Source organism: Balaenoptera physalus (assembly GCF_965194825.1).
Source record: "Balaenoptera physalus genome assembly, chromosome: 3".
NCBI classification, from domain to species: Eukaryota; Metazoa; Chordata; class Mammalia; order Artiodactyla; family Balaenopteridae; genus Balaenoptera; species Balaenoptera physalus.
In genome coordinates, this window is record NC_138890.1 from 12,229,443 (window position 1) to 12,246,518 (window position 17,076).

The window sequence follows — 17,076 nt, forward strand, 5'->3', positions numbered from 1 at the left end:
TTCCTGTGGTCATAAGGCAGGTGCTTAGGAAATGCAAGCTTGACTGTGGTCGTGCCAAGGAGGGCTAAGTCCCTGGGGGTTCTCAGACCAGCCTGGAATCCCCAGTCCCAGGGGTTGGCCTGACCCTGGGCAGGCGCGTGGTGTCGCCATTTGTTGGTGGCAGAGTAGATGGCAGGACTTCAGCTTCACAGGCCGTGGGGCAGGGCAGGCGCAGGCTTCAGCCTGTCCTTCCCCGAGGCTTGCCCACACCTCCCTGGCCCCAGGTTCCCCTTTGAGGGGCTGGGTTCTGTCTCCTGCCAGTGCTGTCCACGGTGTGGGCAGGGGTCCCATGGCCTCCCTGTGGTCTCCCCAGCACAGGCCCCTCAGCCGACCTCCACCCACCCCTCTTGCCTTTACTCTTAACTCACTCTGTTCCCCCAAACACCAAACCCTGCCTTCCCACACCTCTGTGCCTTTGCACAGGCTGCTCTCCTGCCTCCAGTGAACCCTGACTTCTCTTTCATGGCCCCTCCACAAGTGCCCCTTCCTCACACTGGCTCCTCCAGCCCTGCCTGGGGTGGGGCCCTTTGGGCCCTGAGCCTTTGTATGTGGACACACCTGAGGGTGGGAGAGGCCACGTCCATCCCTGATCACACAGTGAAGAGTCCCAGCGAATAGGGTCTGACAGCCGTCCCACAGTGGGGCATCCCGGCCCTTCCCGGAAGCCACACCCCAACATGCCATCCCCTCAACATCGAGACTCGGGCACCAGGTGCCTTCTGACTTCCACACCTACGTTCTCCCCGCAGCCCTTGACTCCTCAGATGGCAGCCTGGGAGGTGGGTGTGCCATAAAGGGTGGCCCTGCACGACTGAGGCCGACTCAGGACCCAGGCCCAGGGCCCAAACTGCTGAGTCCCATCAGCACTTTGAGACTTCTTCCTTAGTCTAGGAGGCCGAAGATGGGGCCCGAGGCTCTGCAGCTCCTCCCAGGGGCCCCTGGGCCTGGATTTTTGGAGTTTTCCAGCCATGGCCTGGAGACCCAGTTCTTAGGAGTTCCCTAAGGGTCATGGGGGGGGGGAACCCACCCTAGGCCTGCCAGGCCCCCAAAGAGCTGGCCCCAACCTCGTCATTGGGCCCCTTACGTCCCTTTTCCACAGCTCCGCCCTTGGGCACTGTTGAAATATACTTTTTATTGCATTTCTGCCGTTTTACAAAAATATGACAAAATAAATTAAAAACAAATAAATAATCGCCTATTCTGTGTGTGTTTTCTGTTGTTTTTGGGGGGGTTTCCTTTCCTTTCCCCCCATCCTGGTCGAAAGGAAAACGGCAGATAGAGAGGCCCCAGGCCCCCGGCCCTGCCCCAGGAGGGGGCAGCCAATACTGGGATACATCGGGCCCGACCGCAGCGTTTTCTGGGTGGCGGCTGCCGCCCCGTCCGTGATTGATATTGCATATGAAAACAGGAAGGCAGGGCGGGCGGAGCTAATGCCAGCCGCTGGGCCAGCACACGGCCTGGGGACTGGGGCTGGGACTGGAGCTGGGGTTGGGCGACGGTGCCGGGGGCTCCGGGGGCTCGGAGGTGGGAGGCAGCGGCGGCGGCGGGAGGCTGTAGAAGCTGGCGTCCCCCGGCAGGACGCCAGCTGCCGGGGCGGGCAGGGGCCCGGCGAGGGCGCAGGGCGGACACTCGGCGGCGGCGGCGGCAGGGGCCTGGCGGGGGGCGGCGCCCTCGCCCCCGCAGCCCCACGGCCCGTCCCACTGCCAGCAGCCGGCGGGTGGCGTCGGGGGCCGGGGCAGCGGTGTTGGCGGCGGCGGCGGCGGCGGCGGCGGCGCAGGGCTCCGGCTGCGGCGGGTGAGGAGGGCCGGGGCGCCCACAGGGGCCGGCGCTGTCCCTGCGGAGGCGAGAGGGGCCGTTCCGGGGAGATGCCGGCCCCGCCGCTGGACCCCGCTGGGGACCCTGCCCGCGCTCCCTCCGGGCTTTCAGGCACATGGAGGGCCTTATTGCTTCTGATCAGTGACAAGGGGTGGGCTTCTTCGGGTGCATCCCCCGCCTCTGGGCACTGGGCCCCTCCCGCTCACGGAGAAAGGACGGTCTGAGGAAGTCCCTCTGACTTCTGACCTATATCCCTGGTGCTACAGCTGCCACCTCTTGGGCTCCCTGGGATGGGCTGCTGGACTCCTGGCTGGGACGGGGTGGGAGGGGCGGCAGTGAGGCCTGTGGCTCTGCTCAGCACACGTGTGGCTGCAGCCCTGAACTCCCTGGGTGGGAGTTCCAGCTCCACCTCCCAGGAAGTCCACCTCGAACAGCTGGGCTGCAGGGTGGGGACTTGCATAGAGGCCTGGGGGTCCAGTGCCCCCAGAGTGAGCTGGGTGTAGGGTCTCATGGGGGCAGGAGAGGCTGGGCCAGGTGGTGTAGGGGCCTCCCTCATCTCTCCTGGCACCGGAGCATGGCAGGCCGTGCGAGGGGCACTGGGACGAGGGGCTTTGGCATCCCTCCCCAGGGGTGAGGAGGGTCAGGCACAGGGCTCCAGGCTCTCCGGGGTCCCGGAAAGACTGGGTAGGCTTTGACCAAGAGGCTCCACGTACCACATACCCAGGTCCCCAACCGGTACCAGGAGACTGGGCCTCCTGTGTCCCCTTCAGCCCCTCTCCCCAGGCCTGGACACCCCACCCCTATCCCCAAAGCCCGGCCCAGAGTCCCCACCCCCGAGTTAAGGCTTGTGACCTGAGCCTTCCTCTTCGGGCCGGGGTGTGTCCGGCTCCTCAGCTGCGGCCTCGTCTGCCGGCCCACTCCGCTGGGCTCGGCTACCACCACTGCCACCGCCGGGGGTCCCGTCCTGCCGGGCCTGCCCGCCCGCCCCGTTGGGCCCGGCCTCAGCCCGGGCCCCGCCGAAGGGGAAGAGCTTGCCGGCGTGGAAGGCCTTGGGCGGCGAGTGGCTACGCTCTGGGTCCCGCCGGGTCTCGGGCGACTTGAGGAATTTGAAGCTGAGGAAGGCCGGCAGGCGGGTGTCACTGCCTGTGGGAGACGGGGCAGGGGGCGGCCGGGCAGTGAGGTTGGCCCCCGCGCCGGCCAGCGAAGATGCAGCCCCGGACGACAGGAACTTGCCCTGCAGTGGGATGATCTGCTTCAGCTTCATGACGTTGTTAGGTGCCAGCAGGGACCCCGGGCGCTTGGGCCGCTCCGGCCCATGGCCTCCTGCCGCCCCACTGCCCTTGGCCTTGGCCGAGGCCTTCTCTGGGGCAGCAGGGTCCAACCCGGAGCCCTCAGCCCGAGCTTCCTCCCGGCCACTGGCGTCGCGCTCCCTCCGGGCATGATGTTCCGCGTGGCGCTGGCGCTCCTCCTCCTCCCGCCTCCGCCGCTGCTGCTGCTGGTAGCGGTGCTGGGCCTGGCGCTCATGTCTCTGCGGGCAGAATGGAGCCATTATGGGGACTGGGAAGAGCAGGTGGGTGAGCAGTCACCAACCCAGGCCGGGCCCACGCCGGTGCTCTCCTGCGGAAGTGGGGAGAGATCCGAACGCTTCTTGGGTACCAGCTACATCCCTGGACCCACCCTGGGGCTCTCTGCAGAAGTGGGGAGAGATCTGAACACTTATGGGGCACCAACTGCATCCCTGGACCCATGCCGGTGCTTTCTGAGGACTGAGAAGAGAACGAACATTTACTGGCCACCAACTCTGTCCCTGATCCCCTGCCAGACACCGTCTTAGGAACTGGGAGAGTGTAAACAAATATCAAGCCTCAGTGGTTCCCTGCTTTCTGGAGAACTGCTGAGAGACAGAGCTGTGACTGCCCCATCCAGTGGCCGGTAGCCACACACGGCTTTGTCAATTTAAATAACTGAAAAGAAAAAGCCTGTTTCTCAGTGGCACCAGCCCCGTTTCAAGTGCTCGTTGGTCATCTGTAGTGAGGGCCTACATGGGCAGCACAGATATAGAACGTTTCCATCATCGTGGAGAGCTCCATCGGTTGGCACCAGTGAGATCCCTGGCCTTCTCTGCAGCTTTCTGAGGAATGCGGCAGAGGCTTGGGCTTCTAGGAAGCGTCAGCTGTGTCTCTGGCCCCAAACAGGGCAATGCTGGGCAAGCTGGTGGATGACAGGGAGTGCCAACCCGGTGCTGGATGCCACCAGGATCCCAGAGGGGACCGGGCCCCTTTGGAACGCTAATTATTCCACCAGGCTCTGAACACCCACCCTCCTGCTAAGGACTGGACGGCCAGCCAGGCTAGGTGGAGAAGCCCCACGGAGCAGAGATGTAAAGCACACTGACCCCGGCCCACATACCTTGAAGGCCTCCCGGCGCTGGTACTCCAGCTTGGCCATCTCCTCGGCCACCCAGCCTGGGATGTCAGGGATGGCCACGTGAATGAGGTACTTGAGGAGCAGAGCGAAGTGCTGAGGTGATAGAGGAGGAGGCTGCAGGCACAGGGACACCCACCCGCCGCCTGGCTCCCCCAACCCGGCCGCCAGCCCCACCTCAAGCACCACCACGGACACGATGGCCGCCTCGGGGCTGAGCCAGGGGAAGAGGCGCTGCAGCTGCCCACACTGGCCAATTAGATAGCAGTTGACTACGATTGCCAGGACGCCCATGACCTCCATCACCTTCTGCAGGGGGACAGGCGGGCTCAGGGGGGGCCCGGCCACCCTCCCCAGCACCCGCTCCACCTTGGTGCACCCCGGCTCGGGGCCCTCAGCCCTCCCCCCACCTGCCACTGGCCAATGCTCTCCACCCGCTGCCCAAAGGGCCGCTGCAGCCCTGTGCACAGCTTGAGGGCGTCACTGCGGATCTCGATGAGGTTGTTGATGAGGGCGCAGAGGGCAGCCAGGGGGAAGGCAGACGAGAAGAGCACGACGTAGCCAAACTGCACGAACATCTCCTGATAGTCCTGGAACGTGTCCTGTGGGCGGGCACCTGGGTGGGGCCTAGGGCTCTCCTTCAGCCCAGGACACCTCCTCCCTCAGACCACCTTCCTCTCCTCAAGCCCACCCCCCAGATTATTCTGCATGGACCCAGAGCTCCCCCTTGGGCAAGTTCCTGACCACATGAAGGGTCCCGTTATTCCTTCCCATCACCCCCAGCCCCTCCACCTCACTGTGCACTGCGCCCCTCTGAGGGCCCTGCCTCTGCCCTCAGGCGCCCTCCTCACCTCGTATTTCTTCATACAGCTCTCGAGCTCGGCCTGGGTGAGCTGGGCCGAGTGTTCCTCCTCGGGTGGGTCGATCCAAGATGACCGATTCTGCCGCCGCTGCTTCCGGGCTGAGTCACCCAAGCCCGGCTCTGGGTCTGGGCCCCCATCGGGGCCCTGGTCGCGGCCCTCACCTCTGGCCCGGCGGAGCAGGACAGCTGGGGGCTCCCGTTCAGGGCTGCTGGGAGCCCCCTCGGCCTCATCGTCCTCCTCGGCCAGCGTGAACACGCCAGCTTCCAGCCCCTTCTCCACCATGGTGGGGCTCCCCTCCTCCAGGAGGGCCTCCGGGCTTGGGCCCAGCCGCCGCCGCCCAGCCCCCCGCTCAGCAAAGCTGACCTTCTTCAGCCGAAGCCCGCAGTCCAGGAGGCCGCCCTCCTCGCCTTCATCCTCATCCTCCTCCTCCTCTTCGTCCTCATCCTCCTCCTCGTCCTCCTCCTCCTCCTCCCTGCCCCCGCGAGGCCCGTCCCCCACCTCCCCACCTTCCCCCGCTGGCCGACGCTCCATTGTGGCCTCCTCCTCCTCCTCAGGTGCCCCGCAGGCCCCACTGAGACACCTGCGGCCCCCCCCACCGCTGCTGCCACCGACACCCTCTTCAGCCTGGGGTTCGAGGTGGTGTGCAGGGCGCCGGAGGCTCAGTAGGCCAAGCAGGGCACGGGCCAGCTCCCAGGCAGCCCGCAGGCCAAGCTCGCCACGGCCCAGCCGCCGGTACAGGTGCGGCTGCAAGACCTCTCGAACATTCTGGAGGAACTGGCGGGTGATCAGCAGAGTGGCCAGCATCTGGGGGCAGGAAGGGGGTGGAGAGAGGCCACGTGGGGGGCGGGCGGGGCTCTGGGCACCGGGACACGCTGCAGGGACTGGGCACCTGCCCTCCCGAAAAACGCTTCCGGACACACCCTGAACCCAATTTGGATGTCCCTGGACACGGAGGCAACCCCAAACCGCAGCTGGGCAGGTCACAGCGCTCCTAGCCAATCTCCTGGGCAGGCAATGGCTTCCCTGCTTGCAGCACCGCCCAGGAGCTCGGCTGGTGCCCAGGGCCTCCGGGGGCTCCTGCCACCTGCGCCCCATCAGCGGAAGCCCATCCCCTCAGAGCATGCACCCTCGGCTTGGTGTGAGGCCCCCAGCACAGCCACACTGCCCACCCCGGCGAGGCCCCGAGGGCTCGCCACCTGCCAGTACTTTGGCCCGAGCCACGAGCAGGAGGCCCCGGAGGGAGAGGAGGAGCAGGCGGAACCGCAGGGCCGCGAGCGGGACCAGCACCGCCCAAAGCTGCCGCTCGAGGCTCTGGGACAGGGACAGGACTATCAGGAGCTGTGGAGGGACCGACGGACAGATGGACAGACAGATGGGGGGCGACAGGCAGAGAGAGGACACACGGACAGAGAGGAGAGAAGGATGGAGGAGGGGGGGAGGGGCTGGAGAGCCCATGGACCCGTTGGGCCAGGTCTGGCGCCCCCACTGGCTGCCATGGGGGGCACTGCTTCAGGCCGGGATCTTACCTCTTTCAGGCGCTCCATGTCCTTGAGGTAGAAGCCAATGTAGAAGAGGCTCAGGTATGAGTTGACGAATTGGAACTGCGGGAAGCAGGCAGGTGGGCGGTCACCCTGCCACCTCTGTCCCCAGGATCTCCTGTGTGTCCCCTGCAGAACCCCTGCCTGCCTGCTGGCCACCACTCACCAGGACAACCTTGATGATGAGGTGCTTCTCGTAGGCGCTCTCCAGCCGGTAGTTCTCTGGGGGCCAAGGAGGCGAGTGAGGGGGTGGCCCAGACCGCCATGGGCAGCAGGCACCCTGCAGGGCAGCGGGGCCCTTCCTCCTGGGGGGTGGGCAGTGGGACCTCGCCTCGCAGGGCATACCCATGTCGTTGAGCCAGACGGCCAGCTTCTTGTAGCCCTCGGCGCTTGCACTGACCAGCAGGGCCAGCATGACTTTGGGCAGGAAGCGGGCGAGACGGGGCAGCCCCTTCACACTCAGCACCAGCTCCTGCAGGGGCAGGGCATTCACAGGTCACCCCAGCAGCTGGGCTCAGCTCACAGCACACCTGGATAGGTGGCCGCCAGGTCGGGGCCAAGGCCAGGGCTAGGGGCTGGAGGTCACCTGCAGTTGGAAGCAGCCGAGCATGAGCAGGAAAACACAGGCCAGGCAGGTGAGGCACAAGGGGAGACTCACAAGCAGCTGGAAGAGCAGCCGCTTCCAGGGCGGGTAGTAGAACTCCTCGGCCCGAGTCACGGGGCTGATGCGCCGCACGCCCTGGCAGAGGGTGGGGGCCCGGCGCAACATGAGATCAGAGGGGCTGCCTCTGCCCTGCACCCTTCCCGACCCTTCGACCTCAGTGTCTCTTTGTCATGCTCTGCTACTTTGGTGCCCCCGCCTAATGCACCCTTCCCAGCCCCTCAAATCCAATTTCCCACCCCTCTCCCTTTGGGCGTGGAGAGTCCCCCACTTGGCATACCATCTCAGATGCTGCAGCCCTACTTCACCCCTCCCTTTGTTCTTGCAATGCTCCTTGCCCAGTGTTTTCTCTTTTTTTTTTTTTACCCCATTCTCAAAGTCCCTGGACTCAGATCCCCCCTGACTGACCCTGAACTGGGGCCGTGGTTCCTCCACAGCTTCCCCGGGTGAGTCCAGCGTCCCCCACTTGTAGGCCAGCTCTGCTCCCCTCCGTTTCCACTCCTCCAAGAAGAGCGTTGACCAGACCACGTTGAAGAGGGCAAAGACCACGCAGGATACATCCCGGCTTGTCTGGGGGTGGCAGAGGAGGGCTGAAATGTTGGCTGGCCCAGCCCAGGGAGGAAGGTGTCTTGGGTGTCCCAGCCCCTGTGCAGTCCACACCCGGCACCTGATCAGCCTCTGTGAAGGTGTACAGGACAGAGCCAAAGACTGCCGGGTACACCATTGCCGATGTGTAGAAACCCAGCCAGGCGAAGTACATGGCAATCTTCACGCCAAAGTAGTCACAGATCTCATCTGCCAGGGACAGGGGGTTCCCAGTCAGCCCTGACTGCCTCCTGGGACCCCCACCCCCCCACCCCCCGGCCGGGACCACACCTAGAGGCTGGTTTTCACACACAGCCTGCACCCATGACTTCATGAGGCGGTTCAGGATGCGCTGCTCGTGCACTGGGAACACCTGCTGGATGATCCCGCGGGCCGCCAGTTCAGGGACTGTTGGGGGACAAGAACCCTTCTGCCTGTGCTGGGCCTGGCCAGCCCCCCTCGGCTGAAACCCAAGTCATAGCTTTTTGCCTGCTCTTAAGCTCGCAGAGGCTCTTCCCAGGAGAGGAGTTCTTGGTGGAAGGGATATCCGGTTCTTCCTCAAAATTTGGGAGGTGCAGGGGCAGGTGGGAAAGGGTGCAGGAAACCTGAGAGGGTGGGATCCCAGTGGAGAATCACATTTTTTTTTTTTTTGGCCACACCGCACGGCTTGCGGGATCTTAGTTCCCCGACCAGGGATCAAACCCGGGATCCCTGCAGTGGAAGTGTGGAGTCCTAACCACTGGACCACCAGGGAATTTCTCCGAACCACCTTTTTAAATAGAGCTATTTGGCCTCAGCTCATTGCTCCAAACGTCTGAGGAATGGTGCAAAGCTGGCATTAGAAGGTGAACTTGCAGCGGCTGGTTTCCTGGAGGGGAAACTGAGGCCCAGGGCTGCACCACAGAGTACGTGGAGTGCTGTCCATGGTCCTGCCCCTACCTTATCCCAGACCCAGAGAATGGTTTCTCCTGGACCTGCCTCCGAGGGGACGAGCCCCACCCCTTTGCTGAGGCCACACCCCTTCAGCTCATTTATTGATCTCCAGGCCCCGCCCAACTCTTCAGTAGCCTCTGATTGGTTGCATCTAGGCCTCACCTTCCTAACCCTCCTACTTTGATAGCTGTCCTCTAAGAGCCCCAGCCAACTCCCCACATATGATTGGACGGTTGGGACCGCCTCACTCACTGATTGGCTGGTCGTCCAGAAAGCGCACATTGTGCAGTGCCTCGCCCTGCTTGGCACGGAGGTTCTGCAGCCAGAAGCGGATGATGCTCTGGCGCTCCTGCAGGGGACAGGGCGTGAGCACAGGGAGCAGCCGCCCACGGGCTAGGAATGTGCGCTGGGGGCCAGAGCCGGCCGCACCTGGGAGGTGAAGAAGCGCAGCTCACTCTCCACATTCTCGTAGATGAAGTCCTCCTCGCAGGAGAAGCCGCGGGTGCCCCCGCCAAACTCAGTCTTCACTGCTTTGCGCAGACCCAGCTCGTCGGCCCCTCTGAGTAGGCTGCGGGAAGGGCAGGGGAGGTGGGATCACGGGGAGACCCTGGCTCACCATCCTGGAACTAGGGATGGTGTACCTGGTGGCCGTCAGGGACAAATGCAGGGTGGCTAGACCTCGCAGTTGGTGCTTGGAAGGGCGGGGAGCTGAGTAGCAGGGTCAGCGAGAGGCCAGGGACAGGGACTCGCCTCTCATACGTGGCGGTGACGAAGAAGGCGTAGGCACGCGTGTGGCGATGGTGGCGGACTTGCACGATGAGCTCGGGGATGCCCACGCGGATGTGGTTCAGCAGCCATAGCAGCGTGTGGTCATCGGTCGTGTCTGCCAAGGGGCACAGGGACCGATAGCTCTTGCCACGAGTGGTCCAAGGCCTCCTGCAGACTCCTACTCAGGGGAGCCCAGCTCAAGGGAGCTCACTCTGGACCCTGGGGGGATGGGCACAGGTACCTGGGAAGGTCATCAACACGTCGCAGTTCTCTGTGGGCACCGTCTTCATCCATGCCTTGTGGGACACCAGGTACCGACCCACCTGCAGGAGCCGCTTCCCAAAAAGCTTATCTGGGGAGCAGGCAGGGCAGGCTGGGGTCAGGCCATTCCCGGATCAGAACCCTGGCCTCCAGTCTTGGTCCCTCCAGCCCTTGCCCCCGATCACACACTCGCCAGGGCTCCTCGGCTCTCAGCTTGGCATTCAAGGCCCTGCGAGCTCTGGCCTTGGCTTGTTTCCTTCCCTCCACGTCCTTGCACCAGCCAGGCCCTTCTCCAGGAATGCCCTTCCCCCAGGTCCTCCCTTACAAATCTTACTCATTCTCGAGGCCCAGCTCCGCCTCCAAAACCACAATCGATGGGGCGCTCACTAGCAGATCTGAGCGCCTCACCACATTATGTCAGTGCGTCCTCATAGCTGGGCGCGGTTCTTACCCCCATTTCACAGGCGAGGAAACTGAGGCCCAGAGCATTTAAGTCACGCGCCCAAGGTCACACAGTCGAGCAGGGATTCGAACCCAGGACTGTACGATTCTGTAGCCTCTGGGGAGAGGCTCTCTCAAGCGCATCACTGCTCGGCAGCGATTCGGTAGCCCAAGGGGTGACTGGGCTCAGCCCCGGGCTGGGGTTCTAGGAGGGGCGTGTCGGTGTCTCTGCGCTGGGACCCCCCACCCGCTGCACCGTCCCAGCCGCGCCCGCCCGGCCGCAGCCGCAGTGCCGGAGGAGCGGGTCCCTCGACTGGACTCCAGACCGGGACCGCTGACTCCAATCCCCCTCCCCGTACAGCCGCCGCGAACACCCCAGGCACCTGCCACCCAGTCAGATCCAGGCGCTGAACACATACCCAGAACTCCGGACGCCGGGGCTGCAGGCTCGCCGTCCGGCGGGGGCCTCTTGCCACGCTCACCCTCCAGGGACGTGCCCCCGGCGCCGGAGGCAGCTTCGGCCATTGCGAGGGCAGGTCAGGTCAGGGGCTGCGGGCGGCTCAGGCGCTGGGGGACCGCGGGCTCATGGGGCGGGTGCAGCCACGGAGCGCGCCAGAGGAGGAGACAAAGGCCGCGCCCGCCCGCGCCGGCCGCCGTCCCCGCGTGCCCGAGCGCTGCTTCTCGTCCCCGCCCGCGCCAAACCTCGATTCTCCTTCCCGGCCCCGGGCGCGTTTTTCTCTGGTTCTCGACTCCGCCCGTGTTGTTTTCTGGGTTTCGTTCTCGCCCGCCCACCTCGCTCTCTGGTGCTCGTCCCCGCCCGCACCGAACATGCATTCTCTTCCCGGTCCCCGCCTGCCCCGGGCCTGGATTCTCCTCCTCGGAGCCTTAGTTTCGCCATAGGTTTAGAATCTGAGATGGGCGTGGGAGATTCCTGGTAGCAATAACTTCAACCACCACAGAAAGGAGAATAAATATATCAGGTCCTGCATTATGGCCTTAGCACATGCTGTTTAGCTACCTAGGTCACTTTTCACGCCCTCTTTGTCCAGTTAACCCCTGCACCCTTCAGGATGTAACGTCCTCAGGGAGGACCCGATAGAGTTACCAAGTTTAGCAAATAAAATACAGTCCTCCTATTTAAATGTAAATTTAAGGTAAATGAATAAATTTTTAGTATATCCCAAATATTGCATGGAACATAGTTATACTAAAACGTTACTCCTTGTTTATCTGAAATCCACATTTAACTGGGTGCCCTGTATTTTGCCTGTCACCCGGACCCCCTGACCATCCTGTGTAGCCTCCTCCGTTAGACTGACAGGCCAGCGAGGGCAGGGACCCAGACTGATTCTTAGCGGTCACACGGTAGGCGTTTGATGTATACTTTTGACAGATGGAACAATTCGGAGACTGAGAATGTCATCATTCGCCCGTCTTTTACAAATGAAAAAATTGAGCAGGGCGAGGCGTGAGGTCATTAGAACTGTGTCCTGTTCCAGTCTTCCCGAAGTACAGGCGGGCTGCCCGCTCTCTCCGTCCAAGAACCAGAAAATTAGCCGCGAGAAAACACCCCCGGAGACCCCGCCCATCTGGTGCCTGGAATTCCACCATCTGCGCTTTATTTCGCGAGCCGGCGCTGTCCTGGGTTAACCTGAAAGTAATCTTTGAGACTCCCCTTTCTGGCTTTCGGGGAGCCAGAGACAGACCGGACACTCAACTCTGCAGGAGCAGACCTGGGCCAGAGTAGCCCAGAAGGGAGAGAGGACTGTGCTGTGGGTCCTTGGGAGGTTTCCTGGCGGAGGGGGACCTTGGAGCTAGGCACTGAGGCAGAGTTTGTCAAATGAAGAAGGGTATCCGAGGCGGAGGGTACGGCGGGAGGGAAAGATGGGGAGGGGCGAGAAACTGTAGAGTTACGAGAAAACAAGTAGAAGTCTTCCCAGAAATTTGGACAAGATTTTCCCGGGGCCAATGCGTAGGTTCCCCGGAACTCATCACTCCCGCCACTGGGATGCTCCTGCTTCGACTCAAACACTCGCCTCTCTATAATTCCCACTGCTCTATGCCAAGCCCTGTCCTTACTTCCACCCCTCATTTCCGGTGTCTAGGATCCCGGCCGCTCTAGGATCCTAAAAATTCTGTCCCGGCCGCTCTAGGATCCTAAAAATTCTGTCTAATGTTGCCGGTGGAACACCCTTTCGCTGCACCCCGGCGTGCGAGCCCCCTGCCTCTTTCCCTGGCATCAGCCAGTAGGAGCGAAGATCTTCAGTGGGTGGGCGGTACGTCTTCTAAGGGGCCCAATGGTAATCGAGAATCGTTGAGCACTTTACCAGTCACGCCGCGGAGTGGGCGGGGCTTCCTGCCTGGACTTGCAGATTCCCGGGCTGGGCGAGCAGGCAGGTCGCTGGTTGAGAATCCATGTGGCGGGGGCTGTGGACCCTGGTAGCCCGGCCGGCACGTGGGCCTCGCAGGTGGGGCGACCTGGGGAAGGGATGTGACAGCGTAGGGCGCTACTTGGGCCCCAAACCCTCTCCCTGGGGTCTGGGGGCGCAGTTCCCTGCGGCAGAACCACCTTTCCCCTTCTTTCAAGCCCCAATCTGTCCATCCCTCTGCCGCAGAGCCCACATCTGGGTCAACTTCTGCTCTCAGAGATCTCAATCCAGTCATCTTCCGGCCTCAGACCCTCCAGTCTGTCCATCCCCCAGCCTCAGAACTTCCAGTTGGGTCAGCTCCCGACCATCGAGCCCACTATCCACCTGCCACTCTGACGGCAGAACTTCTCAGATGCACTGACCGACTCTCCTCCTCTCCAGTCCCAGACCGTGCACGCGCCAGGGCAGTGGCGCCCCAGCCCCCGGTTCCGGAGCCACTATCTTCGCGCTGAGCTCCGGCCAAGGCCGCTGCGGCATCGCGGTGATCCGAACCAGCGGCCCCGCCAGCGGCCAGGCCCTCCGGAGCCTCACGGCGCCCCGGGACTTACCCCCGGCCCGCAAAGCCTGCCTGCGCCTGCTCAGCGACCCCCGCTCTGAGGAGCCTTTGGACCGCGCGCTGGTGCTTTGGTTCCCGGGTGAGGGGCTCCAGATCCAGAACCTCATGTAGCTCCGATGACCCAGCTTCCTCCTTCCAGGCGTTGCCCAGGCTGTATCCTCCTGACACCTATCTCCTCAACATACTAGGTCCCCAGAGTTTCACGGGTGAGGATTGCGCGGAGTTCCACGTGCATGGAGGCCCGGCTGTGGTGAGTGGTGTCCTGCAGGCCCTGGGTGAGTCTGCAGCCTTGGGTTTGTGGTATGGCTATGGTGGTGGGCCTAGGTAGGGGCCAGGGGGGCTCAGGACCCTGGACCTTCCCGTAGGCAGTGTGCCAGGGCTGCGGCCTGCGGAGGCAGGCGAGTTCACCAGGAGGGCGTTCGCCCACGGGAAGCTGAGCCTGACCGAGGTGGAGGGGCTGGCGGATCTGATCCATGCAGAAACCGAGGCACAGCGGCGACAGGCCCTGAGGCAGCTAGATGGGGAGCTGAGCCATCTCTGCCGTGGCTGGGCCGAGACCCTCACTAAGGCAAGTACACCATTCGCTCATACCTTGCCTCAGAGACCCTATCTAACCATCTGCTATATTAGCGCTTCCTGTCTATGAGCCTCCAATCTGACCCCTTATGTCGGGCTGGACCTGGGCACATTGAGGGGTAGGTTTCTGTGTGATCACACTATCCACCCCTCCCTCCCTCAGGCTCTGGCCCACGTGGAGGCCTATATCGATTTTGGTGAGGATGACAACCTGGAGGAGGGCGTCCTGGATCAAGGTGGGTCTGCCTGGGGGGTGGGAGGTGGGGACATCTGGCATCTCAGCCCTCAGAGGCCTCCTTACTCCCTCTCCTTTCCTCCATCCACAGCTGACAGTGAAGTGCGGGAGCTGGAGGTGGCACTGGGCGCACATCTTCGAGATGCCAGGCGCGGACAGAGGCTCCGCTCAGGGGCTCACGTAGTGGTTGCGGGACCTCCCAACGCCGGCAAGAGCAGCCTAGTGAACCTGCTCAGTGTGTGGTCAGGGGGCGGGGCCCAGGGCAGGGGGGGTAGGTAGCCCCAGGGCAGGGGGCTAGGAGCGGGCGGGGTGGGGGTGGGTGGCTACCGAGCTTTCAGGGATGGGGAAGGGGCCAGGGAGGTCAAAGAAAAGGTCCAGCCCCGGGGGCGGGGGGGGGGCATGGTGGGAGGGGTGTGGAGCCTTGGGGGAGGGGCTCCCTCATCTCCACTCCGCCCCCTTCCTCTGACCCCCACCCCCAGGCCGGAAGCCTGTGTCCATCGTGTCCCCGGAGCCGGGGACCACCCGAGATGTGCTGGAGACCCCCGTGGACCTGGCCGGGTTCCCGGCGCTGCTGAGCGACACAGCGGGGTTGCGGGAGGGCGTGGGGCCTGTGGAGCAGGAGGGCGTGCGTCGCGCCCAAAAAAGGTTGGCAGGCAGGGCGGTGGGAGGGGGAAACGGGGGCCCTTCCTCTGCTGTTTCAACCGGTTGCATTTATTTTTCATTCTTCCTTAATGAGGAAAGGCTGCTAAGCCCCATTAAGTGGGGACCCAGCTATTTGGGGAGGGCAGCTTTTTAAGTTCGGCCTCTGCCCCTGCTCCTGCCCAGTGCTCCTAACTGCTCAACTCTGAGGTCCACGCTCCGTTTTCCCGCTTCCCCAGGCTGGAGCAGGCTGACCTCATCCTGGCCATGCTGGATGCTTCTGACCTGGCCTCTGCGTCCAGCTGCAACTTCCTGGACACCGTTGTCATCCCTGCGGGAGCTGGGAGCCCAAATGGGAGCAGCCAGCGCCTCCTGCTGGTGCTGAATAAGTCGGACCTGCTGCCAGCTGGGGGCCTAGACCCCAGTCCTGACCTGCCCCCTCACCTGTTGCTGTCCTGCCTGACTGGCGAGGGGCTGGATGGCTTCCTGGAAGCGCTGAGGAAGGAGCTGGCTGCATTGTGAGCCCCCCTTGCCCGCTGGGCAACCTCCCTCTGTCCAAGTTCAGGGGCTGAGCCACTGGCTTTGGGCACGAACCTACCCTGCCAACTCAGTTTTTGTATCTAAAAAATGGGTATGATCATCCCCCCCCCCCTTTGAATGTTGAGAGAGACCCCATCCTTTGTCCCTTCCAGGTGTGGGGACCCATCCACAGGCCCACCACTTCTGACACGGGCGAGGCACCAGCATCACCTCCAGGGCTGCCTGGATGCCCTTGGCCACTACAAGCAGGCGAAAGACTTAGCCCTGGCGGCCGAAGCACTTCGGGTCGCCCGAGGGCACCTGACCCGCATCACCGGTGGAGGGGGCACCGAGGAGATCCTGGATATCATCTTCCGAGACTTCTGCGTGGGCAAGTGAGGGGGCGGCCAAAGCTCAGACCCAGGCTGGGTGGACACCCAGAAGCCTTGAGGCATCTGGGAACAGCTTAGGCCAAGTGGGAGTCTCAGCCCCTAGGGGAAGAACTTGACCCCAAACGGTGAAGCCTCTGTTGCTGGTTGTGACCAAGCTACAGCTGTCCAGATTCCCTAGCAGGGACTTGCTGGGGGTTCAGGCCCAGGAGTGGGGCTGAATGGAGGTCTCTTTTGGCACCTGATGCTGGGGGACTAGGAGTGGAGGGTTGGGATGGAGGTCGGAGGGTCTCAGGGGGCTTTGTTTCATAGTTTTTAATTTATTTTGCAAATACCAAAGGAATGTAAAAAACTCAGGTGATCCGGAAACGTTTAAACACCCCCTCCCTGGGGTCACGGCTTAACTTGTATCCTAACAGAACTTTCTCTGCATGTTTGCATACTTGTGACTGCAACTATAAAGTATGTTGTATCTTGTATTTTGTACACAAATTGGTGTTTATTGCTCTGCAAGCTGTCATTCATTTTTGTAGTATTAATCTTGAAACTTTGCTTCTTTTTTTAAAAAAATTTAATTTTTAAATTTTATTTTATTTAATTCTTTTATAAGTATATTTATTTATTTTTATTTTTGGCTGCATTGGGTCTTCGTTGCTGCATGCAGGCTTTCTCTAGTTGCGGCAAGCGGGGGCTGCTCTTCGTTGTGGTGCACGGGCTTCTCACTGCGGTGGCTTCTCTTGTTGCGGAGCAAGGGCTCTAGGCACGCGGGCTTCAATAGTTGTGGCGTGCAGGCCTCAGTAGTTGTGGTGCGCAGGCTCTAGAGCACAGGCTCAGTAGTTGTGGCGCATGGGCTTAGTTGCTCTGCGGCATGTGGGACCTTCCCTGACCAGGGCTTGAACCCATGCCCCCTGCGTTGGCGGGTGGATTCTTATTTATTTCTTTATTTATTTATGGTTGGGTCTTCGTTGCTGCGCACGGGCTTTTCTCTAGTTGAGGCCAGTGGGGGCTACTCTGCGTTGCAATGCGTGGGCTTCTCATTGTGGTGGCTTCTCTTGTTGTGGAGCATGGGCTCTAGGCACGTGGGCTTCAGCAGTTGTGACACGTGGGCTCAGTAGTTGTGGCTCACAGGTTCTAGAGCTCAGGCTCAGTGGCTGTGGCTCACGAGCTTAGTTGCTCCGTGGCATGTGGGATCTTCCCAGACTAGGGCTTGAACTCGTGTCCCCTGCATTGGCAGGCAGATTCATGTGGGGTCTTAGTTCCCCGACCAGGGATCGAACCCGCGCCCCCTGCATTGGCAGCACGGAGTCTTAACCACTGGACTGCCAGGGAAGTCCTGAAACTTTGCTTCTTTTATCTTCAAAGTGACTTGCAAAATCCCTACTTCCTTTTCATGCTTAGTCATTCA

At 62.2% G+C, this 17,076-nt stretch overlaps 2 protein-coding genes across 5 annotated transcripts; one reads left to right on the forward strand and one right to left on the reverse strand.

Moving 5' to 3' along the window:
• Positions 1-1,151: 1,151 nt before the first annotated feature.
• On the reverse strand, positions 1,152-11,071 carry ANO8 (anoctamin 8). Of its 2 annotated transcripts, XM_082453352.1 has the most exons (18): positions 10,748-11,071; positions 9,868-9,978; positions 9,609-9,741; positions 9,288-9,426; positions 9,111-9,207; positions 8,217-8,333; positions 8,008-8,135; positions 7,749-7,910; positions 7,266-7,418; positions 7,025-7,151; positions 6,846-6,901; positions 6,668-6,742; positions 5,130-5,945; positions 4,689-4,880; positions 4,456-4,587; positions 4,264-4,374; positions 2,707-3,382; positions 1,152-1,873 (listed from the first exon to the last, which is right to left on the reverse strand). In XM_082453352.1, exons 1-18 carry the CDS (start codon positions 10,851-10,853, stop codon positions 1,467-1,469), a joined length of 3,738 nt encoding a protein of 1,245 aa, XP_082309478.1. In that variant the 5' UTR covers positions 10,854-11,071; the 3' UTR covers positions 1,152-1,466. The 2 variants fall into 2 exon arrangements, with proteins under 2 accessions (XP_082309478.1, XP_082309479.1); XM_082453353.1 differs by lacking the exon at positions 4,456-4,587.
• Positions 11,072-11,180: 109 nt separating this feature from the next.
• GTPBP3 (GTP binding protein 3, mitochondrial) lies at positions 11,181-16,150 on the forward strand. Of its 3 annotated transcripts, none has more exons than XM_082453376.1 (9): positions 11,181-12,713; positions 13,139-13,392; positions 13,502-13,588; positions 13,679-13,881; positions 14,053-14,125; positions 14,216-14,359; positions 14,604-14,769; positions 15,003-15,281; positions 15,456-16,150. In XM_082453376.1, exons 1-9 carry the CDS (start codon positions 12,502-12,504, stop codon positions 15,679-15,681), a joined length of 1,644 nt encoding a protein of 547 aa, XP_082309502.1. In that variant the 5' UTR covers positions 11,181-12,501; the 3' UTR covers positions 15,682-16,150. The 3 variants fall into 3 exon arrangements, with proteins under 3 accessions (XP_082309502.1, XP_082309501.1, XP_082309500.1); XM_082453375.1 differs by having other exon boundaries at positions 12,671-12,796; XM_082453374.1 differs by having other exon boundaries at positions 12,671-12,796; positions 14,053-14,359.
• The last annotated feature ends 926 nt before the right edge of the window (positions 16,151-17,076 follow it).

What these genes read in the sequence shown, in the direction of transcription:
- ANO8 (XM_082453352.1), bottom strand. Translation starts at nt 10,853, where the DNA reads ATGGCCGAAGCTGCCTCCGGCGCCGGGGGCACGTCCCTGGAGGGTGAG. An exon ending in TCGGCTGCTTCCAACTGCAG is followed by an intron (nt 7,152 to 7,265) that starts GTGACCTCCAGC and finishes CTGCCCCTGCAG; the next exon opens with GAGCTGGTGCTGAGTGTGAA. An exon ending in GCTGTATGAAGAAATACGAG is followed by an intron (nt 4,881 to 5,129) that starts GTGAGGAGGGCG and finishes GCCCGCCCACAG; the next exon opens with GACACGTTCCAGGACTATCA.
- GTPBP3 (XM_082453376.1), top strand. Translation starts at nt 12,502, where the DNA reads ATGTTGCCGGTGGAACACCCTTTCGCTGCACCCCGGCGTGCGAGCCCC. An exon ending in CTTGCAGATTCCCGGGCTGG is followed by an intron (nt 12,714 to 13,138) that starts GCGAGCAGGCAG and finishes CCTCCTCTCCAG; the next exon opens with TCCCAGACCGTGCACGCGCC. An exon ending in GGAGGGCGTCCTGGATCAAG is followed by an intron (nt 14,126 to 14,215) that starts GTGGGTCTGCCT and finishes CTCCATCCACAG; the next exon opens with CTGACAGTGAAGTGCGGGAG.